Consider the following 24,595-nt stretch of genomic DNA (forward strand, 5'->3'; position numbering starts at 1 on the left):
ATATATATATACACACACAAAATACATTTCTGTTGAAATTCTGTGGACAACTTCAACAGAAAGGAAGAAACCACGAAAATGAACACAATCTGACTACCAGTATTAAAAAAACTCTAAAATCAGGACAGCAAATAAAGAGCAACACTCAGAAAACAGTGGAAATCCAGACAGGAAACAATCAGGGCCAGCTAACACCTTCCAACAAAGGATTCCCCCGGGCAGGAAGCAGCCAGGCTTTGAAGCTGCAAGGCCATTAAATGTCAATCAAGGTTGCCAATTGCAACATTCAGACTTGCCCCCACCAGACAAGAGTTTTTTTTCTTCTCCCACCCTGGACATTATTCCACAGATATGTAAACCTCACTTGCCTAGTTTCCAACAGACCTTTCAAGCTCTGAAGATGCCTGCCACTGATGTGGGCGAAATGTCAGGAGATAATGCTTCTGGAACATGGCCAGACAGTCTGGAAAATTCACAGCAACCCACTGATTTAAACATATCACACATCAGTCTATAACATATCTACTGGCTTTAAATATTCCCTCTTCCAAAAACAGTATACAGGCAGTCCCCAGGTTATGAACAAGACAAGTTCTGTAGGTTTGTTCTTAAGCTGAATTTGTTCATAAGTCAGAATAGGTACAGTTTTAATCTATCTATCTATCTATCTATCTATCTATCTATCTATCTATCTATCTATCTATCTGGTAAAGGTTTTCCCCTGACATTAAGTCCAGTAATGTCCGACTCTGGGACTCTCAATTTCTAAGCCGACTCTGGGAATCTCCATTTCTAAGCAGAAGAGACGGCATTGTCCGTGGACACCTCCAAGGTCATGTGGCCAGCATGGCTGCATGGAATATCATTACCTTCCTGTTGGAGTGTTACCTATTAATCTATTCACATTTGCATGTTTTAGAACTGCTAGGTTGGCAGAAGCTGGGGCCAATAGCAGGAGCTCATGCCGCTCCCTGGATTCAAACCTGTGACCTTTTGGTCAGCAAGTATATATATGCGCTTCAGATAGCATAGGGAAGGGATTTACACTCCTGTGACATTTGTTTGCTGCCTGCACCCCTTTTCAGAAGATTTCACCTCACTTTCTATCCTGGTGAGAATTAGATTTCCAAAAAATTAGCTTGTTGTGAAACAAGGATTGGTAACAAAGCTTCAATGGAGGTCACTTTTCCCCATGATAATAACTCTTGCAGGAGTGGATTTCCCTTCCTAAAGGTAGGTTTCTCTCACTTCCTGTTGTTTCATCCCTGTTCTCGACTATGGTCATTTGTAAGTTGGATGTTTGTAACTCGGGGACTGCCTGGATATTAATGCCAGTTTGGAATTAAAGGGCACTCAACCTTCAACACAGGAAATCAGGATAGAGTCCAGTACTGTATACCTTTTGAATCGCCAAAAGGTATCCCCAGCATCTCCAGTAGAGTTGGATATAATATTCATCTGAAACCAGTGCCTCTGCTGGTGCAATGGGTTAAACCCTTGTGCCAGCAGGACTTCCTGACCAATAGGTCAGTGGTTCGAATCCGGGGAGAGTGGGTTGAGCTCCCTCTGTCAGCTCCAGCTCACCATGTGGGGACATAAAAGAAGCCTCCCACAAGGATGGTAAAACATCAGAACATCCAGGTGCCCCCTGGGCAACATCCTTGCAGACGACCAATTCTCTCACACCAGAAACAATTTTCAGTTTCTCAAGTTGCTCCTGACATGAAAAAAAAAAAATCTGAAACCAGAAAGATCTACTGTTGGTCCGTGTGGACAATATTAACCAACCAAAGATCTGACTCAATGTAAAGCTACTTCTTATGTTGGCATCAAAATGAGTAAAGAGGAAGGAACATCCTTCTGTTCACCTATGGATGAACCTGAACCAGACATGGGAACCATCAAGCCCAACAGACCCCGTTGGACTACAACTTCCATTGTTCCTCACTCTGCTTAGCACATTGACCAGAATCCTTCAAGATTCATTAGAGAGATTTGTTATTCCAACAGGTTAAAAAGTGGACTTTTATCTGCAGTTTTCCAACTTTCATGGAGGACCTAACCCTAATGAAAGTGGGCGGCCTACTGCATTAGGCTATTTGAAGGGCATATTTGGTTGTAGCAAATAGATTATATGACAAATCCATGGCTCAAGGTCTGCAAAACCAGCTACAAGAGCTACTCTGTGATGGCTTTCAACACCACTCCTACAACTAGGTTATGTTGCTTCAAAAGGTACAAGGAGCATTTGAACCAAGGGAATTTCATAATCCTGGGCCCACTTTGGCCGTAATCTCCGAAGCCCCACAAAAGAATAAACAAAAGTGAAATATCCAGAACCCAGAGAAGATGTCGCCCTCTGAGCAACCCATAGGAGACAGGAGATTATCTATGTTGCAATGCTGTGGTCTGCTCTTGGAAGCCGGAGGAGGAAGGTTTGCAAAGAACCGCTTCTTGGAAAGCCTGCTCTCTCTTTTTTGGATTTCCATGTGTTGTCCTCTATTGTGTAGATCTGGGTGGCCATCTTGTTGACTGTGTAAACAATGTCCCCTTTGATGACCGCTGTGAAGAGGGCCCCCTTGCTATTCACATACTGGCCAGGCAAGGAGGACCACTGCTTGGTGGTCAGGTTGTAGCAATCCATCACGCAGCGCAGGAAGTCGTCAAAAGGCCCGTTGCGCATGATGTAGAGGTTGTTCCGGTGGGCCACCATGCAGTGGCCATAACTCTGAGACCTGTTGAGGGTTGAGATGGGAAGCCATTCATCCTTCTGCGTCTCATACTCATAGATGATAGTGGTGTCCAGTGGCTTCCACAAGCAAACAAAGATGTGCCCCATAGCTTGGGTGCACGGTACTGAGGTCGCTGGCTGTGGCAGGTCTGAGACGAAGCTCCATGTGTTGGTAGACATGTTGAACTTCTCCACGGATTTGAGTGGCATCTTCTCAAACTCCCCGCCAATGGCATAGAGATAGTCCTCTTGGGCTGTCAACGTGACGTCATAGCGGAGCTGCTGAGGGCTGGGGAACTCACTCCAGACATTCGTCACTGGGTCATAGCAAAAGCTTTGGTCCACCACCTGCTTGTTGTGGCCATAGGTACCTCCCACAATGTAAATCTTGTTGTCCAGGGTGGCCATGCCTGCCAGGAATGTGCTGGCGGTCAGTGGCATGCAGGAAAGGGTCCTCCAGGTGTTGTCCTCCTCATTCAGGTAGCAGATGGTTCGTGAGAGGTCCTCCAAGAACTCAAAAGTGGGTGTGTGTGCTCCCACCGCCACAAACGTGCTGGGTACCAGTGACTCGATGTAATCGAGAAGATCTGGAGAGAGGCAGTCCAGATACTCCTCCAGGTCCGCATAACTGTCTCTGATGTACAGCGCCGCACTGTGGAAGAGGTCCAGGAGGCCGAACATGGCCGCAGCTTGGTAGAGAATAATGCAGTTGTCGGAATTGATGGAGGCAATCAAGTACTTGGCCATGGCTTTGACCTGTAGGAAGGAGGCACACTCCACCGCTTTGAGGTTCTCCTCACAGCTCAGCACCGGAAAACTCCCCTCCAGGATCTTCAACATGATAGAAAACCCCATGGCACTTAGATCTCGGATCTGGATCTCTTCCTGGTTGCTCTCCCTCATGCCCGATTGGAAAAGTGCCCGGAAGTATTCACTGTGGTCCACCAGAAGGGCCTTGTCCACAGAGAAATACTCTTCTTCCAAGTGGATTCGGACTCTTTCAGCAAGCTGTATGGACTGCATGGTGGAGTCAAGGACAGCCTCTCATTGCCAGGATGTCTTCATTCTCTTTTGATCACCTGCGAATAGGAAGACCCTTGAGATGTATCGGCATGGATTCGTTTCTGTATCTGCTCAAGAGCTGCGCAGAAGCTGCAAACTCTGCAATATAAATGCCTGCTTCTAAAGATAGCAGGGGGTCCATGTGACCAGGGCAGCCGGCAATGAGAGCAGTCCCTCTCCAAAGGCAATTTGCAAACTGATCTCAGCGGTGTTGCTGGGCTTCAGTGCAGAATTGCAGCTTAAATAAAGAAGTGTCAGACAGGACGAGGGAGGTCAAGGGAGGTCGCTTTCAGTCAGAGGTGAGGGGAGGAAGACCCCCTTCTCACCCTCTAGGGGGCAATGTGGGACACCAATGAAAAGGACACTCTGATTGGATCATGGGTTGGCTCACCCAACTCCATCCTTCCATGCAGGAATATATGACTAAAGCCCTCCCGAAAGAGGCCCGTCCAACCTCTGTTTAAAGACCTCCAAAAAAGGAAAGTATATTCAATCCCACAACTTCACTGCAACCCAATCACTTGCATTTTGACCCAGTTGCTCAGGAAACATACAAAATGTTGACAGTAAGAGAAAAATAAAGAATATTCATGTTGTCATTGTGAAAGAAAAGGAAGCAAGTTATCTGTTTTTCCTTCTCCAGATGACCATTGGGCTGCTTTTCCATGCTATGAATCTATTAGATGCAACTGCATGAACACATATGAGCATGCACACAGGTTCAAGAGTGGTGTGTGCAATGAGAGGAACAATTGCATACATTTCTAGAATCATAGAGCTGGGAGGGAACCTCAAAGGGCATGTAGTCCTTCCTAACATTTAGGTGGAATTTCTTTTCCTGCAGTTTCAATCTATTGCTTCATTGTATCCTAGTCTCTAAACCAGCAGCAAACAGTAGGGTTGTGGGCGGAACCATTTACTTTCGTTTCATCCATTCTTTCGTTACTTTCGTTACCTTTGGGAGCACATAAAAGGAAGGCCCCTCCTGGCACAAAAATCAGCTCAACATAAAAGCAAGCGGGAGCCAATCCCAGCTCCTTGCCTGCTTTTTGTGAGTAGCCTCCTTGTCTTAGAAAGAGTGTGTGTGCGCCATGCAAGCCCAGAAAGCACACACGTCTGCCTGCGGCCAAAGGCCTCCTCTGGAGTAAGAGAACTTGCCTCCTTCTTTTGGAAAGTGCATGCCATGTGTAGGCCCAGAAAGTGCACACCTGCCTACACCTGAGCGCTTCCTCTGGAGTAAACTTGCCTCCTTGCCTTGGAAAGTTTGTGTGCCAATCAGGCCCAGAAAGCACACATGCCTGCCTGCAGCCAAACACCTCTTCTAGAGTAAGAAACAGGTAAGAAGCCTCCTTAAAGTGTGTGTCTGTCTGCAGCTGAGTGCCTCTCCTCTAGATGCCTAAAATGATGGGAAGGGGAGCCCGGGGAGCCCTTCCACCCATAATGGTCTGATAGAAAACAGATCTTTTGGCACCCCAGAGCAAAAACAGATATCTGCCCTCCCGATTTTGGGAGGCTCCTAAACGAAAGCCAGGACACAAAACGGGTCAAGGTTTACCCCGAATGCACAATCCGAATGACTATTGGGGTGCCTTCTCACACTGTGAATCTATAAGAGCATGTGCACAGGAGCATCATGCATGTTCAAGAGTGGTATCTGCAGGGATGGGTCATAAATGGCAATGAGAGGAATAATTTTGCATACATTCCAAGAATCAGAGACTTGGAAGGAAACCTCAAAGGGCATCTATTGCTTCCAAACATTTAGGTGGAATCTCTTTTCCTGCAGTTTGAATCCATTGCTCCACTGTATCCTAGTCTCTAAACCAGCAGTAAACAGGCTGTCTCCATTTTAAATAACATCCTTTCATATATTTAAATTAACATGGCTATCATATCCTTCTCTTCTCCATGCTAAACAATTCCTTTAGGGATTTGGGGTTTCTAGATGCCTTTCATACATACTGTTTTCAAACCAGACCCCCATCCTATACCTGTGTACTCCATTTTTTATTGCCAAAGTGTAGCACCATACAAAATGCTGAAATTAATTTGGTTAATGTATTGTCGAAGGCACATCTTAACACCAGGCACATCTTAACACCTCTCAACTAAAGATTTTCCCAGGCTCAGCCAGGTCTTCAAATGCTAATGAAGGTGGTCAGTTCGAACATTCCCACCTAGCTCCAGCAGAGAAGAGCTCTTTGCCCCACCCTAGCCATTCCACAGATATATAGACCCATTGTCCTAATTCCAACAGACCTCACTACCTCTGAGGATGCTTGCCATAGATGCAGGCGAAACGTCAGGAGAAATGCCTCTAGAACATGGCCCTATAGCCCAAAAAAACCCACAAGAACCTTAATTTGGTTAGTTTTGGTCCACCAGCTCTCTCATCTGCAAAGCTCATTTTGGATCCTGATTCTGTCCTTCAGGGTGTTTGCTATCCCTCCCAATGTAATGTCATTTGCAGATTTGCTGAGCACATCAGCACCGATTGAACTCTAATAATCCAACTCTGCGTATGGCAAGCCTTTGCTCAAGTAGTGCTTGGGTTTATGTGATTGCTGCACCCTCTCTATAGAGCTGCCCAAAGCCCATTGTGATGCAGCGAAAGCCGAAATAAACATAGTGCAAGGAGTCAAAGCGTCCAAGTATGTGTTGCTCACATCCTGTCGAATCCCAAGGGATGGGGGCAAAGTACAGAACGTGCATCTGGATGTTACAGCTGGGAAATACGCCCCAACATCATGCCCAGTGAAAGCACATGGGTTCCACTTGGCTGCTTTGTCCCATGGAGCGCTGGGATTTGCAGTTCTCTGGGGAGAAGTCAAAATACGATTTCCTAATCTGCAAATCTTAGAATATCATGTTTCATCCTTGCTCACCTTGTCATATTATGCACCATACAGCTGTCCTTGTTTGCAATGTGGAAAACTAAAGCAGCTTTCCCAGCCATTGCAAGAGAAAAGAGATATTTCTCTAAATGACTGGACTTTCCAAATCTATATAAATAAAAATGTAATGTTCGTTTGTGGGATTAACAGTTGGCCAATTGACACCAAATTTGGACAACATACACCTAACAACCCAATGTATGTCCTTCACTCAAAAATTTTTGATTTCGTCATTTGGTAGTTGTAGTTGCTGGGATTTATAGTTCACCTACAAGACTTGTGGTCACAAGACTCTCAAATTAATGGTGTGTTTGGAGACGTTGTCTTTTCTTTAGCCTGCCCTGCTGCCTCCTTGTTTTATCTCCTTGGAGTTGCCATTTTGACAACACCCCATTGTTCACTGCATTACATGAACATAATCCTTCTTTCTGTTGGGGAAAAACAAAGTGGCAAGATGTAGGACGCCAAATACCATTTGCGTAAGCATAGATAGCAGCGCAGTTTTACTCCTCTGCAGACAGAATGCTTTCACTGGTTTGAAACAGAGCCTTCCTGTTTGGATTTGAGGAGGAAAGGATGATGGGGTTTCTAGTCCAACTTATAGGAGAAGCGCCAGGAGAGAATGCTTCTGGTACATGGCCTTACAGCCCGGAAAACCCACAGCAACCCACTACTGGAGAAGCATCTAGATGGGGAAAAGATGGACTGAAGGCTCAACCTGAGACCTTTTATATGCAAAGTCACTGCATTGGAAATTTATTTATTTTACTACATTTATATGCTGTCCGTCTCACCCCAAAGGGGACTCAGAGTGGCTTACTATACACACACACACACAATATATTATATTATTACAGTATAATATCATTATTATATATTTCTATATTGTACTATACCATTATATTGTAATACATATTATTAAATATTACTTTCTGGGCAGAAAATGCTGCTTTCTGTGCAACACAACCCCATCATGTCCAAATTCTGCATGAATAAGTCCAAAACTGTGAAGAGCACAATTTTCAAATACAGAACTCCTTTTACATTAGGAATGGAATTGCTACCTATGAGAACAAAACGAGCATAGAATTGCATTCTATTGAGGCTTTTCCATTTCTGTAAAGCAGGGGCAATGTTTCTGGATTGCACCTCCATCTGCTCTGAGACTGCAGAAATGCTGGGAATTTGGGTCAAAGATGCACACTTTGCCCACTTCCCATAGAATCATAGAGTTAGAAGAGACCCAAAGGGCCATTTAGTCCAACTCCCTTTTGCCAGGCAGGAAAAGCACCATCAAAATACCCCCAACAGATGGCCATCCAACCTCTGTTTTAAAGCCTCCAAATGAGCCTCCAACAGACTCCAAGGAAAGGAGTTCCACTGTTGAACAGTTCATACAGTCAGGAAATTCTTCCTAATATTCAGGTGGGATCTTCTTCCCTGTCATTTGAACCTATTGCACTGAGTCCTAGTGTCCCCTCTTCCTTGTGGCACTCTTTCAGATATTGATACATGGCTCTCATGTCTCCTCTCAACCTTCTCTTCTGTGGGCTAAATGTACCTAGCTCTTTAAAACATTCCTCATAGGGATTGTTCATGGTCTCCAGACCTTTGATCCTTTCAGTCTCCCTCTCTCTCTGGACACCTTCCAGCTTAGAGTCGGTCTCTCTTTTAAACTGTGTTGCCCAAAATTGGACACAGTGTTTCAGGTAATGAGGTCTATCCAAAGCAGAACAGAGAGGCATCATGTCTTCCCTCGATCTAGACACTTTTATACTCCTTTTGATGCATTGACATTGTTGGCTCATGTTCAACTTGTTGTCCACAAAGACTCCAAGATCCCTTTCACTCTGCTTTCAAGCCAGGCGTCCCAAAGGCAAGGCCTTTCCCTCCCATCCTGCCTCTGTGCATTTCCTTTTCTCTGCCTCAGTGAAGTATCCTACATTTCTCCTTGTTGGGATTCGTTTTGTTAGTTTTGGCCATTCATCTCTCTAATCTGTGAAGCTCATTTTGGATCCGGATTCCATCTCCCGGAGGATTCACTCTTCCCCTGATTTGCTGCCATCTGCAAACTTGATCTACCCACCCTCTAAACCAGGGGTCCTCAAACGTTTTAAATAGAGGGCCAGGTCACAGCCTTTCAAACTGTTGGAGGGCCGGATTATAATTGGAAGAAAACATGAATGCACACTGCACATGCCTTATTTGTAGTGCCAAAAACACGTTAAAACAATACAATAACTAAAATGAAGCACAATTTTAACAAATATAAACTCATTAGTATTTCAATGGGAAGTGTGGGCCTGCTTTTGGCTGATGAGATAGGACTGTTTTTGTTGTTTTTGTTGTTGTTGTGTGCTTTCAAGTCATTTCAGACTTAGGTTGACCCTGAACAAGGGCTGGGTAAATGACCTTGGAGGGCCGTATCCAGCCCCCGGGCCTTAGTTTGAGGACCCCTGCTCTAAACGTTCCTCCAAGTCATTAATAAAGATGCTGAACAGAACTGGGCCCAGGACCAAATCCTTCGGCACCCCATTTCTGTCTTGCATCAGGTTGCAAAAAGAGGCATGCAACGGCTCTTCTGTGGTTATTTTGGTTTCGGAAGGATGCCAAGAAAAATGATTTCCTCTCCTCGGAGCATTGCGGCGCATGTTTTTGTCCCTTGTCCCGAAGGCAAGGCCTCTCCCTCCCTGCTGCCCTTTGCTGATGGAAAACTCTGTCCATCGGAGGCCAAGCGAGAGGCAGGAGCGGCATTGGGAGCTTTCCTTACAAGGCGCTTGGCAAAGGCTCAGCTGGCAAAAGGAAGTAGGGAACCAGAGCCTTCCTCTGTGCCTCATTCATTCAAGGGACCCGCAGTGACGCAGCGGGGAAAGAGCGCCCCAGAGACACTGAAAACCTCTTCATTTGCTTTGCTGGCTCCTTCCTTGCTGCAAGATTTTAGGAGATTGATAGAAAGGAGGACAAGACTGGGACATGGAGCTCTAAAGGCTTTTAAAGGCTTTGCAAAAATATTTCTGCTGGCTTCCTCTCGCAGGCTATTCTGGTCCTCGCTTCAACTCTAATTTAAAGGTGAGTAGATCTCTTATGTGATCTCTTTCCCATTGGCAAAACTTTGGCATGTTGTGTTGAACTCTAAGAGTTATGGTGCTTCCTTTTCCATGTTGCTGGACCAGGAATCAGCTCTAAATCAATGGTTCTCAACCTGTGGGTCCCCAGGTGTTTTGGCCTACAACTCCCAGAAATCCCATCCAATTTACCAGCTCTTAAAATTTCTGGGAGTTGAAGGCCAAAACGTTTGGGGACCCACAGGTTGAGAACCACTGCTCTAAATCCAAACCCAAACTTTAAAGGCGTTATCTAAGGTGCCAGACCTTGGCAAACAGAGCCGGTTCAGCACCTTGGAGAGCTCTGTTAAAGTTCAGGCTAAAACCTTGCAAAAGGTGCTTTGTAAATCAGAGCAAACCCCTAACATGGCCTTCCTTTTAAATATAAGTGGTTAAACTTTGGCAAAGGATCTGGTCCATGGAAATCTTGATTCACCCACAACAGTCCAAACGTAGGTGAGGAAATTCAGGTGAATCTATGGTTCCCAGTGATTTGTGTCTGGAAGCAAAAGGGAGGTTTTGGAAAGGCAACAAAGGCAGCCAAAGACCCAACAGTTGTGGTTTCTCATTGATTTTGTCCCTTGGTTGTCTCTGTTCCCCATTGACAGTCTATGGGGAATGGGGACTAATCAGATAGATTGACTGATTGATTTGGTTTATTCAAGAGTATTTATTTAATTGGTTTAGAGCAGTGGTTCCCAACTTTTTTTTTTTGACCAGGGACCAGTCTCTAACATTAGTACCCAAAGGGTTACAAATCAGTTTTTGGTCAACTTTAGATTCGGCTTGGTTATTTGGGGTGCTGATTCAGAAAATTGCATTGGATAGACCACATCAGCTCTAGTTTCTGATACAGAACACATGTCATCCCGTAGTCACAATCTGCTCACCCACAGAAAACCATATTTAATAATCTAGAGCTGATGTGGTCTATCCAAGGGAGCGAGAGAAAAGAAGTGGCAGGCAGCACGAAAGGAGCAGAAATAAAATAAAATAAATAAAGAGGAAGGAGGCTCACGGCCCAGATTTTCATCCTCGTGGCCCACAGGTTAAGAACCACTGGTTTAGAGTGTTTCTGGAGATGTGCAGAATCCTGTCTTCAATTGGGATGCAATCCTGTGGCTAAATGTATTTAAAATATAAATTAAAAAGTAGATTTCAATCTATTTCTCTATCTATCTTGAGTCAGGTTCTTGTTTTATCCAGGCAGAAGGATTGCCAGGTGTTGTAGGCTCTATTTTAGAAGAAGAAACCAACAAAACACCTCTAAGCATTCATTCAAGACAATCCTATACAATTTATGGAGTCACCTTATGTCAAAAGGAGACACAAATGCACCTAAGCACAAAGAAGCTTTACCCAATTACCTGTGTGGGGCTTGAAAACCCTACATGCGTTGGATCCCTTCTGAGCTTGGAAGCTAAGCAAGGTCAGCCCTGGTCAGTACCTAGATGGGAGATCATCGTTGACTCTGAAATTCTTCGGGTTGCCATCGGGCATTGATGTCAACGGGCTGTAACTCTACATTGTGGCGTCAGCTGTAGAAAACCCCAAGACAAATGAACAGCGAATAGTGAACATATTCACATAATAATAATAATAATTATTATTATTATTATTATTATTATTATTAAACTTTATTTGTACCCCGCTAGCATCTCCCGAAGGACTCGATGCTGCTTACAAAGGCCAAGGCCTCAACACACAATATAACAATACAAAACATAAGGCAAATTAAAAACAATTAAAGCAATATAAACAACAAGCAATAAACAATACACTAAGACACAATAGAACTGGGCCGGGCCAGAGTAATGGGTACAGGATTAAAAGTGCTGATGTCACAGGTGGTATATAAGGCTTATAGGGCAATTGCAGTGTGCAATGTGCAGCAGTCTTAATTCTAATAAAGTGCTTCTGGGACTTGGTAGTGGAGATTTCCTATTCTGGGAAGGCACATCGGAATAGCCAGGTCTTCAAGTTCTTTCTGAAGACTGCCAATGTAGGGGCCTGTCTAAGATCTTTGGGGAGGGTTTGTTTTGACTTATGTTTATTGATGTATTTGCATTCATTCAGTCTGAAGATGTCCTCCATGTTTGGAAAATCTCGGCCAGCTCCTTGTGTTCATGACCGCCATCTCTCCAGCCAGGTCCCAGAATGCAATGTGGCCATCTTAGGATGCCGAGGGTCGGGAAAATCAGGTCAGGAGATGTGCATTTGTGTATGTCTGCATGCATGTAATTAGGGGGTGTCTATGGGACTTTGGAGGCTTACAGAAATATGTCCGTAGCTTCCACCCATCCCTCTTTCCCAAGTTCAGCCCTGAAGATGACATTACATTTGTCCCACTTTTCCGGCTGTTTTGGCAATGTCCTCAGTGCATCTACACTGCAGAATGAGTGCGGTTTGACACCACTTATTTACTTATTTCTTTCTTTCCAACATTTCTACCCTGCCTTTCTCAACCTCCCGGGGGGGGGGGGGGGGGGACTCAGAGCGGCTTACACAGGCAATAATTCGATGCTACAATGCACAAAACAATTATAACATATATATAGCAAAAATTTAAAACAGTAAATAAAACAGTAAGTTAAAAACAAATTAAAACATTATTATCAGCCATATAACAATTTCCAGTCCTGTCCAACCTCCAAAGTGCTGTCATGCCTGCTGTCCAAAGGCCTGGTCCCAGAACCATGATTTCTATATTTGAATTGAGAGGTACAAATAATGCAAGTGGTGTGGTGATTTAAATTAAAAATACGATATACTTCCAAAGGAAAAATGTAAGAAGGATAATGATAAAGGGGAAAACAGGAAGAAAAAAATAGAATTACTCTGGTGTGTATATATATGCCCCAAATCAAAATGTATATAAAAAGGTAGATAAGTTTGCACAAGGGGAATTGTACTGTGTGGGAGACTATAATCTGGAATTAGTATCAAGGTGATATAACAATAGAAAGTGAAACATAAGGGAACATGATTTATTTGAAGGAGAACCTGACTTTAATAGATGCACATATGACTCAGGAAGACACAATACATGTAGACTAATGACAGAGGACAAGTAACTAAAGATATGGTAATATGGGATGCAAGCAAAGCTGTAATCAGAGAATACTGTATAAGTTTAGAGATAAATCTTAGAAGGAGATGAAGGAGTGAAAAGGTAAGAGAATAAGGGAAATAGAAATCCTGCAGGACAGACATTAAAAATGAGAGAGCTGTAGTTTTACAAGGTCTTATGCTTGGGCTTCACCAAACTGCACATCCGAGGATTCCATAGCATTGTCATTGTGTTTGTGCTTATTGTAATTTTATATTGTTATGTATTCACATGTTTTATGTAATTATGATGTTGTTGTTTATTGTTTGCATTTTCGGTTTGCATTTTCGGTTTTACTCTGTTGTAATTTGTTGTTTGGGCTTGGTCTCATGTAAGCTGCCCCGAGTCCCCATCGGGAAGATGGTGGTGGGGTATAAATAAAGATTATTATTATTATTATTATTATTATTGAGCCATGAGAGGTAAAGTGGTGTCAAACTGCATTCATTCTAGAGTGTAGAGCAGTGGTTCTCAACCTGTGGGTCCCCAGGTGTTTTGGCCTACAACTCCCAGAAATCCCAGCCAGTTTACCACCTGTTAGGATTTCTGGGAGTTGAAGGCCAAAACATCTGGGGACCCACAGGTTGAGAACCACTGGTGTAGAGGGGTCCTTAGTAAAACTACAACTCCCAGGATATTAGTTTAATATCTTGCCCTTGCATGAGTGTTCACCAAGAGTAACCAACTTGTGCTCTTTTCTCTTTCTTTCTTGCAGCGCTGACAGTGAAGTTTCTAACTAAGAGGTTTATAAGCGAATATGATCCCAACCTAGGTAACGTTTCATTGCTTTGTTCAACCTTTTGCTTCTGATTGTAAACAGTTACAGATTACGGGGCCAAATCTCTCCCAACGTCTGGAAGGCTGCACTGTCTTGTTTATCCAGATTTGGATGTCACCTCTGATTTTAGTGAGGGTTGGGTTTTGATGTTTTGGGAGAGTCTTTCCTAATATGAGTGTGTTGCTTGTAGACTTGTGCACAGATTCAGAGTGGTTGGTTCTCTTCAGCTTATTGCCTGTTGGGGCAATCAGAACGAAATCATAGAATCATAGAGTTGGAAGAGACCTCATGGGCCATCCAGTCCAACCCCCTGCCAAGAAGCAGGAAAATTGCATTCAAAGCACCCCTGACAGATGGCCATCCAGCCTCTGTTTAAAAGCCTCCAAAGAAGAAGCCTCCACCACACTCCTGGGCAGCAGAGAGTTCCACCGTTGAACAGTTCTCACAGTCAGGAAGTTCTTCCTAATGTTCAGATGGAATCTCCTTTCTTATAGTTTGAAGTCATTGTTCCGCATCCTAGAAGAATGCTGTGACATGTCTTACACAAGATGTGTCCTCCAAGTATGGTCATTTTCATCCCAACAGCCCTAAAAATGATACAAAAGGGAGCCTGGAAAGACCCTGCCCCCAATTGCCACCAATGGGCCGTATTTAGCCGCATTTTGGGCATATAATGGGGAGATGAGGTGCAGTAAGAAAAAAAAGCAGGCCTGTGTTTTTGGTGGAGCATTGGATGCCTGCAACCGCTGTGCCAGCCTCCTGGGGAAAGGAGAGAACTTGGCCGGAAATGTCCCTGAGTATTTTTAAGTTATTGGCGTTTCTGCATTGCAGCGTTGTTTTTCCACTGTTTCAAAAACAAAGTGCCAGATTTAGAGCTCATACCAAGAGAGGCAGAGATGGAAAAACATGATAGGTTTGAAAGGCAGGGAGGGAGATTTCCTCCAAAGTTTTCATTTCTAAGGCTGCCTTTTCAACCCTGCATGGAGTGTGGGACGTGGACAACAAAATCCATGTTAAATGAAGAAAAGGGTCCCAATTTATGGGTTGTTGTGAGTTTTCTGGGCTGTATGGTCATGTTCCAGAAGCATTGTCTCCTGACGTTTCACCCATATCTATGGCAGGCATGCTCAGAGGTTGAGGGGTCCTGAGGATGCCTGCCATAAATGTGGGTGAAATGTCAGGAGACAATGCTTCTGGAACTTGGCCATGCAGCCCGGAAAACTCACAGCAACCCATTGATTCTGGTCATGAAAGCCTTCAACGGTTCCAATTTAGATTAAACTAGCCATCCCCTGCCACGTGTTGCTGTGACCCAGTCTGTGTATATGTTTTGTGTGTGTATATATTTGTGTATGTGTGTATATATGTGTGTTTGTGTATATATGTGGTTTTGCACATGCGTGCTATGGCCCAGTCTGTGTATATGTGTTTTGTGTGTATATATGTGTGTATATGTGTGTGCATATATATTTGTGTATATGTATATATGTGTGTTTGTGTATATATGTGGTTTTGCGCATGCATGCTGCGGCCCAGTCTGTGTATATGTGTTTTGTGTGTGTATATATGTGTATATGTGTGTGTATATATTTGTGTATGTATGTATATATGTGTGTTTGTGTATATATGTGGTTTTGCACATGTGTGCTATGGCCCAGTCCGTGTATATGTGTTTTGTATGTGTATATGTGTGTGTATATTTGTGTATATGTGTATATATGTGTGTTTGTGTATATATGTGGTTTTGTGCATGTGTTGTAATGCATTTTTTGTTTTTTGGCTTTTTAAGTCTCTTCTGCTGTGTTTTTCTGTGTTTTTACAAGTGGTCACTCATTGTTGTGTTAGGGGTGTAGTGTCCAAATTTGGCATCAGTTCGTTATGTGGTTTGTGAGTTATGTTAATCCCACAAACAAAGTCTGACACCACTTGAACTGCCACAGCTCAATGCTGTGGGATCCTGGGAGTTGTAGTTTGGAGAGGCGCCAACCCTCCTTGGCAGGGAAGTCTAAAGGCCTTATAAAACTACACCTCCTAGAATTCCATAGCATTAAGTCATGACAGCTCACCTAGAGTCAAACAGGATTCATTTGACAATGTAGATGCACCTGAGGACATGCTAATGGAACGGATGGCCCTTTGGTCAGAGTATGTTGGTGAAGAAACGCTCAGAGATTTGCTCTTTCAAGTTGCTCCACATCAAGGGCAGCCCATATTGCAGTAGCCACCAAGCAAAGTGAAATACATGTAGACCAAACTGAAAGAAAAACCAAATGGACACAGAACAAAATGCACATGCAAACCAAACTGGATTTAGACCAACAACGTCCACGGTCCTTGCACCTCCTTCCAGCTCTATGTGGGTTTTGACAACATTCTGCCTGAAAATCCACCCGAAATCCTGCAACAGTTTTCATCTCATCTTTTGGCAGAACACACCCGCTCCCACAATAGAGGCTTTAGATCAATGCCAGATTTGGGATTATGCATCTGCCTTTGTTTTCTGTTTAACGAGGGCATCCGGGGAGAGAAGAATGAGCCAAGAGCTAGGGCTGCCATAAGTCGGTCAGGGACAAAGGGAGGTGAAAGATTGCCTTGCATTTTTCTTCAGCCAATACAGGAGAAAACACAGAGATGGGGCATCCATGACACGCATTTAATCAAACTAATGGGGCCATACAAGGTCCTGAACCTTCTCCTAAAACCAAGGGTGAATCCATTACACTGAAGCCACCTACCTCCATTGTTTGTGAGATAATTCTCGCTAAAGATAGTTCACCCCAAATTAATTTTACATTGGATTTTGGTTTGGCTTTCACCAAATAGCTTTGCTCTCTGAGTCCATTCCTTGTTCATGGTTTCCACCAAATATCTCAATAGCTTTGCACTCCAGAGACATTTCTTGTTTATGGTTTCCACCAAACATCTCAATAGCTTTGCACTCCAGAGCCATTCCTTGTTCATAGTTTCCACCAAATATCTCAATAGCTTTGCACTCCAGAGTAGTTTCTTGTTTAAGTTTGACACCAAACATCTCAAAAGCTTTGCACTCCAGAGCCATTCCTTGTTTAAGTTTGACACCAAACATTTCAATAGCTTTGAACTCCAGAGTCATCTCTTGTTTATGGTTTCCACCAAACATCTTAATAGCTTTGCACTCCAGAGCCATTCCTTGTTCATGGTTTCCACCAAATATCTCAATAGCTTTGCACTCCAGAGTCATTTCTTGTTCATAGTTTCCACCAAACATCTCAATAGCTTTGCACTTCAGAGCCATTCTTTGTTTATGGTTGCCACCAAACATCTCAATAGCTTTGCACTCCAGAGCCATTCCTTGTTTATGGTTTCCACCAAATATCTCAATAGCTTTTCACTCCAGGGTCATATCTTGTTTATGGTTTCCACCAAATATCTCAATAGCTTTGCACTCCAGGGTCATATCTTGTTTATGGTTTCCACCAAACATCTCAATAGCTTTGCACTCCAGAGTCATTTCTTGTTTATGGTTTCCATCAAATATCTCAATAGCTTTGCACTCCAGAGTTATTTCTTGTTTATGGTTTCCATCAAATATCTCAATAGCTTTGCACTCCAGAGCCATTCCTTGTTCATGGTTTCCACTAAACATCTCAATAGGTTTGCATTTCGAGTCCATTATGTATTTATGGTTTCCAATTATCTCAATAATGTTGTATTCCAGAGCCATATGTCTTCTTGAAAAAAAATATATTATTGTCTTGCAGAAGACACATATGCATCAGAAGAAGTGGTGGACCAACAGCCGGTCTTGATGAAGGTGATGGATACAGCAGACCAGGTAAAAGAAGCTTTCCAAATACCTTTTTGGAGATGTTGAAATTTCAAATGAAATATCATCACCGATATTGAGGGTCAGGGTGGTGTTATGGTTTTAATTTAGGTTAGGAGTACATCTATGCTATAGAAGTTATGTAGTTTGGCATGTAGTTGTTCAGGGTCTTTGGCCTTCTCTGGCTAAGAGTGCTGGTGCCTTACCAAACTATAACTCTTATTATTCCATTGCAGTGATCCATGGCTGTTTAGATGGTGCCAAACTGCATTATTTCTGAGCCCTATGACTTAGGGGAGATCTGGGCTTGGATCCTTGTTCAGCCATAGAAACCCAATGGATGGCCTTAGACAAGTCGCACACTCTCAACCCCAGGGGGAAGGGAAGGGCAAGGCAAGAAATCCAAAGGAGCCCTATACAATGTAAAAACACATAACAGCAACAAATCTGGCCTGCTGTGAAATTGGCACATCTCCATCAGGGCTCATTTTCATATCGATGATCAAATCCATCCCAACAGCTGAAAAACCAAACCGGAGGTGAGGTTATGTTGCTTCCTGTTTCATATTGACATGAAGTGGTGCTGACGGTCAGTTGGAGGGAGTGAAAAATGGCCAAGCAAAGTTGCTCAGTCCAATATAAAACTGTGCCATTATATTTTGGATACTGGACAGATTAGATTTCTTTTGATCTCTCCATGTCCTGGAATGTGCATCTCTGCGCATCTTGACAAGGGGATTGTTTCAGGAGAGCCAGGAGAAGAGACTACCCTTTCTTCTAAAGCCAGAAACTGACATTTTAATTAAAATAAAGAATTTGGATTCATTAGACATTTGCCAGGGCTGGCCTTGTAAGGTTATCTCAGTGACCAAATGGCGTGGACTGACCTTGCAATGTTTTTAGAGCTCCTTAGGGAATGCTCTTTGCAACCTCTGTCCAATCTTTACAATGGGCTTTTTAATGCTGTGCCAAGAAATGTGCCCATTTGCTTTGGGATCCAGGCAATCCTTGGAAAGAAAAATGCAAAATATGCAGAGGAGGAGGATATTATTTGCAGATTTAATCAGTATGAATCTTTAGCTCCTCCTTTAGAGCAACTATGTGTACCAATTTGCCAGCTGTTGACTATAGTATTTTACTGGAGGATGTAGTGATTCCTAAGGTGTTCTCCATAGTGTTTTACTGGAGGACATAGCGAATCCTAAGGAGGTATCCTCCATAGTGTTTTACTGGAGGAAGTAGCGAATCCTAAGGAGATGTCCTCCATAGTGTTTTATTGGAGGACGTAGCGAATCCTAAGGAGGTATCCTCCATAGTGTTTTACTGGAGGAAGTAGCGAATCCTAAGGAGATGTCCTCCATAGTGTTTTATTGGAGGACGTAGCGAATCCTGGAGATGTCCTCCATAGTGTTTTATTGGAGGATGTAGCGAATCCTAAGGAGATTTCCTCCAAAGTGTTTTACTGGAGGACATAGCGAATCCTAAGGAGATGTCCTCCATAGTGTTTTACTGGAGGAAGTAGCGAATCCTAAGGAGATGTCCTCCATAGTGTTTTATTGGAGGACATAGCGAATCCTAAGGAGGTGTCTCCCATTGTGTTTTACTGGAGGACGTAGCGAATCCTAAGGAGGTGTCCTCCATAGTGTTTTACTGGAGGAAGTAGCGAATCCTAAGGAGATGTCCTCCATAGTGTTTTACTGGAGGACGTAGCGAATCCTAAGGAGATGTCCTCCATAGTGTTTTACTGGAGGACATAGCGAATCCTAAGGAGGTGTCCTCCAAAGTGTTTTACTGGAGGACATAGCGAATCCTAAGGAGGTGTCCTCCATAGTGTTTTACTGGAGGACATAGCGAATCCTAAGGAGGTATCCTCCATAGTGTTTTACTGGAGGACATAGCGAATCCTAAGGAGGTGTCCTCCATAGTGTTTTACTGGAGGACATAGCGAATCCTAAGGAGGTATCCTCCATAGTGTTTTACTGGAGGAAGTAGCGAATCCTAAGGAGATGTCCTCCATAGTGTTTTATTGGAGGACGTAGCGAATCCTGGAGATGTCCTCCATAATGTTTTATTGGAGGATGTAGCGAATCCTAAGGAGATTTCCTCCAAAGTGTTTTACTGGAGGATATAGCGAATCCTAAGGAGATGTCCTCCATAGTGTTTTACTGGAGGAAGTAGCGAATCCTAAGGAGATGTCCTCCATATTGTTTTACTGGAGGATGTAGCGAATCCTAAGGAGGTGTCCTCCATAGTGTTTTACTGGAGGACGTAGCGAATCCTAAGGAGGTGTCCTCCATAGTGTTTTACTGGAGGACATAGCGAATCCTAAGGAGATGTCCTCCATAATGTTTTACTGGGGGACGTATTGAATCCTAAGGAGGTGTCTTCCATAGTGTTTTACTGGAGGACGTAGCGAATCCTAAGGAGGTGTCCTCCATAGTGTTTTACTGGAGGACGTAGCGAATCCTAAGGAGATGTCCTCCATATTGTTTTACTGGAGGATGTAGCGAATCCTAAGGAGATGTCCTCCATAGTGTTTTACTGGAGGACATAGCGAATCCTAAGGAGGTGTCCTCCATAGTGTTTTACTGGAGGACGTAGCGAATCCTAAGGAGATGTCCTCCATAATGTTTTACTGGGGGACGTAGCGAATCCTAAGGAGGTGTCTTCCATAGTGTTTTACTGGAGGACGTAGCGAATCCTAAGGAGATGTCCTCCATAGTGTTTTACTGGAGGACGTAGCGAATCCTAAGGAGATGTCCTCCATAGTGTTTTACTGGAGGACATAGCGAATCCTAAGGAGGTGTCCTCCAAAGTGTTTTACTGGAGGACATAGCGAATCCTAAGGAGGTGTCCTCCATAGTGTTTTACTGGAGGACATAGCGAATCCTAAGGAGGTATCCTCCATAGTGTTTTACTGGAGGACATAGCGAATCCTAAGGAGGTGTCCTCCATAGTGTTTTACTGGAGGACATAGCGAATCCTAAGGAGGTATCCTCCATAGTGTTTTACTGGAGGAAGTAGCGAATCCTAAGGAGATGTCCTCCATAGTGTTTTATTGGAGGACGTAGCGAATCCTGGAGATGTCCTCCATAGTGTTTTATTGGAGGAAGTAGCGAATCCTAAGGAGATTTCCTCCAAAGTGTTTTACTGGAGGACATAGCGAATCCTAAGGAGATGTCCTCCATAGTGTTTTACTGGAGGAAGTAGCGAATCCTAAGGAGGTGTCCTCCATAGTGTTTTACTGGAGGATGTAGCAATTCCTAAGGAGGTGTCCTCCATAGTGTTGTACTGGAGGACATAGCGATTCCTAATTAGATGTCCTCCATAGTGTTTTACTGGAGGACATAGCGAATCCTAAGGAGGTGTCCTCCATAGTGTTTTACTGGAGGATGTAGCAATTCCTAAGGAGGTGTCCTCCATAGTGTTGTACTGGAGGACATAGCGATTCCTAATTAGATGTCCTCCATAGTGTTTTACTGGAGGACGTAGCAATTCCTAAGGAGGTGTCCTCCATAGTATTTTACTAGAGGATGTAGCAATTCCTAAGGAGATGTCTTCCATAATGTTTTACTCGAGGATGTAACAATTCCCAAGGAGGTGTCCTCCATAGTGTTTTACTGGAGGACATAGCAATTCCTAAGGATGTGTCCTCCAAATGTTCATAGACTCCTGCTGGTGATTCCTAGAGACAAAAACTTTCTATGTAGTTGACCATTCCAATTGACCATTCCTCTTCTCTGGTAGGATGTCCCTGTGAGCTGTGAGCGGTACCTCAACTGGGCAAACGCCTTCATCGTCGTCTACAGCATCAACAACCGGAAGAGTTTTGAGGCCAGCCAGCTGTACCTGGATATAATTGCGCTCCACCTGAAGAATGCCCAGCATGAGGCACCTGTTCTTCTCATTGGAAACAAGCTGGACATGGAACAGTACAGGTAACCAGCTAGCAAGTGGCCTAAAGGAACCTCCCTTTTCTCCCTCTTCTTAGTGTAGGTTCTGCCACAATATGCTCAAATCAAGAGGCAAAAGTCAGGGCAGAATATGGAATGACTAAACTATGTAACAAAATCTGCAAAAAAAAAAAAATCTGTTCCTGGTTTGGAAGTCTTATTCCTGTTTCATTGTGCTGTCCTTATTTGGAAAGGAGTTGTTCTACTCCAGAAACTTCGTTTTTTGTGGCTGCCACAAACTAGGTTGAATTGGTTGAGACTCTATGGTGAAATAGGCATTGAAAAACTAGGACAAAATGTGCTATCGTCGCTCCCACAAAGACAAAGTTTGTACTGTTTAGCAAACTTTCCCCATGTTTTAATGAGAGAACCAAGTAGGAAATGATATTTATAACCCAGGAACAAAAATCATGTTATGTAGTGTTACCAAGTGTCATGGAGCTCAGGCCTCTTATCACTCTTTCTTGTTAACCTGTGTTCCAACAAATATGTTACATAAAGAAGATACGACAATTGGAGATGGGAACAGCAGCCATTGGAGGTAGTGATTCCCAAGGATTGGTCCTCCAGGTGTTTGGGACTTCAGGTGCATCTATTACGCAATTGTTCTTTTATTTGTCTCTTTCATGGATGCCATGTTCTTTGGAAGCTAGTTTAGACCAAGTTCATGGCCTTTTAGATCACTTTCTGAATCATAAAAATTAAACGTTACGGGAGAGAAGTGGGGCCATCAGGGTTTTAGAGAGGTTTGGAGAAGGCAAAAAAAAAAAAAAAGCTGCAAAACACTGATCTACACTATAGAATGAAGGCATCTAAGCATCACTTAAATGGTGATTGGTCAATGTTATGGAACCATGGGAGCTGTAGTTTGAGAAGATATTTCACCTTCCCTGTCAAAAAGTGCTGGTGCCTCACCAAACTAGAACTCCCAGGGGCCCATAGCATTGAGTCCTGGCAATTAAAGAGGTGCCAAACTGCATTATTTCCACCCTTGAACTTCCAGAGCCAAGGTTATGAGAGTTGAAATCTAAAACATCTGAAGATAACATACAGATCTGAAAACACCTGTGATATGACAAGGCATTGTCCGTGGCAACCATAATGTACATCAGCTACACATTCGCAAATATTGTTTGCATTAGGGACAGAAAACTTTCCAGATGTTGTTGGTCTGGGACTTTGTGTATTCCTCACCATTAGTCATGTTGATTGGAACTAATGAAATTGCACTCTGGTGATATCTGGAGACTCACATGAGCAACTGTGAGAGCCGTTCAGCACTGGAACTCTCTGCCCCGGAGTGTGGTGGAGGCTCCTTCTTTGGAAGCTTTTAAACAGAGGCTGGATGGCCATCTGTCGGGGGTGCATTGAACGTGATTTTCCTGCTTCTTGGCAGAATGAGGTTGGACTGGATGGCCCATGAGGTCTCTTCCAACTCTTTGATTCTATGATCCCATGATTCTAACTATGTGCAGCATTTCCTTTTTCAAGCTCTGCTTGAGAGTCAAGGAGAACGTTTACATCCATCTGCTTTCCTCAGACAGGTGACCAAAGCTGAGGGCATCTCCGTCGCTGCAAAATATGGTGCTCTCTTCTACGAAGTCTCAGCCTGCCAGGATTTTGAATCGGTGCAGCATGTTTTCCATGAAGCCGTGCGTGAAGTGAGGCGAGAGGGAGAGAGGAACATGGCGGTCCGGCCCTTGTTCATCATTGAGGAGAAGCCTTCTCTCCACTTCGTGCCTCCAACCAGCATGGCTGCCAAGCCAGGAGTAGCCAACTGCACCTATAGCACCCTTTCCACAGTGAACTACAAAGAAATCCCTTCTGTGGCCCAAGCCAAGCTGGTGACGGTCAAATCCTCACGGGCTCAGAGCAAGAGGAAGGCGCCAACGTTGACATTGCTGAAGGGCTTTAAGATCTTTTAAAGCCAGGATGGACAACCACCAGAGGCCAATAAGACTACATTAGCATTCCTTAGGACATTGAGATGTTACATCTCCATCATAGCATATCCAAAATACCCCTAGATCCATGGTTTGAGGAGAGAACTATCTCATTTTGGCTCCAAAAGAAACCCTCTTTTTTCAAAACAAGGAGTCAACCAGTTGACTTCTTTGACGTAGGACCATTGGGAGGCAACAATATGACCAATTTCCCCCATTTCCTTTGAATCACCATAGTTTTCAAATATTCCTCACCAAAATACCTCCCAGATTAAGAATCTCACATTTTGGGGAAGTCTTAATCCATTTTAGTCCTTCTGTTCTAAACAAGAAGCCAACCAGTTGACTTGCTTGATGTTAACTGTTGGAGGCATTTTCCTTGGCATAGAAGGCCATCTTTGACTAAAAACCCCTATTTGACAAAGCCAAGGTTTTTGCAGATGTCAAAAACAACCTTCAATGGTTTAATTTCCTCACCCCTGTTTTAAGGGGAGGCGCTAATAGATGAAGAAGAAACTTGGACAACCCATTGGACCCATCCAGAAGTGGTTGGCTGTGCCAAACAATGGACTATTCCTTGCAATACAGCATAGCATACTGGCAGAAACTCAACAAACTGTTGAGCAATGGGCAGCAGGTAAAAGTCCTTGGTGTTAAACCATCAAAGTGCCCATATCTCCACTGGTTGGGGTGCTTTCTGCCGTTTTGGAAACTGTAGAGGAGAAACCCAACACACAGTTGGGTTTCATCATTATGGTTGGTTATGATGGACATGAGTCCCTCTCCTTATGGCTTATGGTTGGTTCTGATGGATGTAAGGGATAATGTGCCGTGGCCATTGAGAAGAACCCATGCTCTCAACCTTGGATTAATGGCTCCCATGTTGACCCTAAGCTGCAATATGGAAGGCCACTTGGTGGTTCAAGCTGGTGGTGGCATCCACCAACATTTCATAGGTGAAAATTGGGAACAAACAAGCTTAGAGGATGGTTAAGATAGCAAAAGTTCTTAATGAGGAAGGACAGAGATGGACAACTACAGGTATTCTGTTGTTGTTGATGATAATCATCTTCATCCTCATCATCTGATGTGATATCTACAACTCTTTAGAAATTATTGCACTGCTAAAGTCAACAGATCTAGCAAACATAAGATGCATCTACACTTTGATATTAAAGCAAATTGAGACTACGTCAACTGCTGTGGCTCAATGGAA

General features: G+C 43.6%; 2 protein-coding genes across 2 annotated transcripts; one reads left to right on the forward strand and one right to left on the reverse strand.

Annotated features, from left to right (window-relative positions):
* Positions 1 to 1,961: 1,961 nt before the first annotated feature.
* Positions 1,962 to 3,920, reverse strand: KBTBD13 (kelch repeat and BTB domain containing 13). Its single transcript, XM_060755878.2, has one exon. The coding sequence runs from the start codon at positions 3,752 to 3,754 to the stop codon at positions 2,390 to 2,392; it is 1,365 nt and encodes a 454-aa protein (XP_060611861.2). The 5' UTR covers positions 3,755 to 3,920; the 3' UTR covers positions 1,962 to 2,389.
* Positions 3,921 to 9,305: 5,385 nt separating this feature from the next.
* RASL12 (RAS like family 12) lies at positions 9,306 to 24,570 on the forward strand. Its single transcript, XM_060755618.2, has 6 exons — positions 9,306 to 9,756; positions 11,868 to 11,992; positions 13,616 to 13,672; positions 17,419 to 17,492; positions 21,231 to 21,421; positions 22,977 to 24,570. Exons 2-6 carry the CDS (start codon positions 11,875 to 11,877, stop codon positions 23,359 to 23,361), a joined length of 825 nt encoding a protein of 274 aa, XP_060611601.2. The 5' UTR covers positions 9,306 to 9,756; positions 11,868 to 11,874; the 3' UTR covers positions 23,362 to 24,570.
* Positions 24,571 to 24,595: the final 25 nt, after the last annotated feature.

The sequence above is a fragment of the Anolis sagrei genome, chromosome 9 (genome assembly GCF_037176765.1).
Source record: "Anolis sagrei isolate rAnoSag1 chromosome 9, rAnoSag1.mat, whole genome shotgun sequence".
Lineage (NCBI taxonomy): Eukaryota > Metazoa > Chordata > Lepidosauria > Squamata > Dactyloidae > Anolis > Anolis sagrei.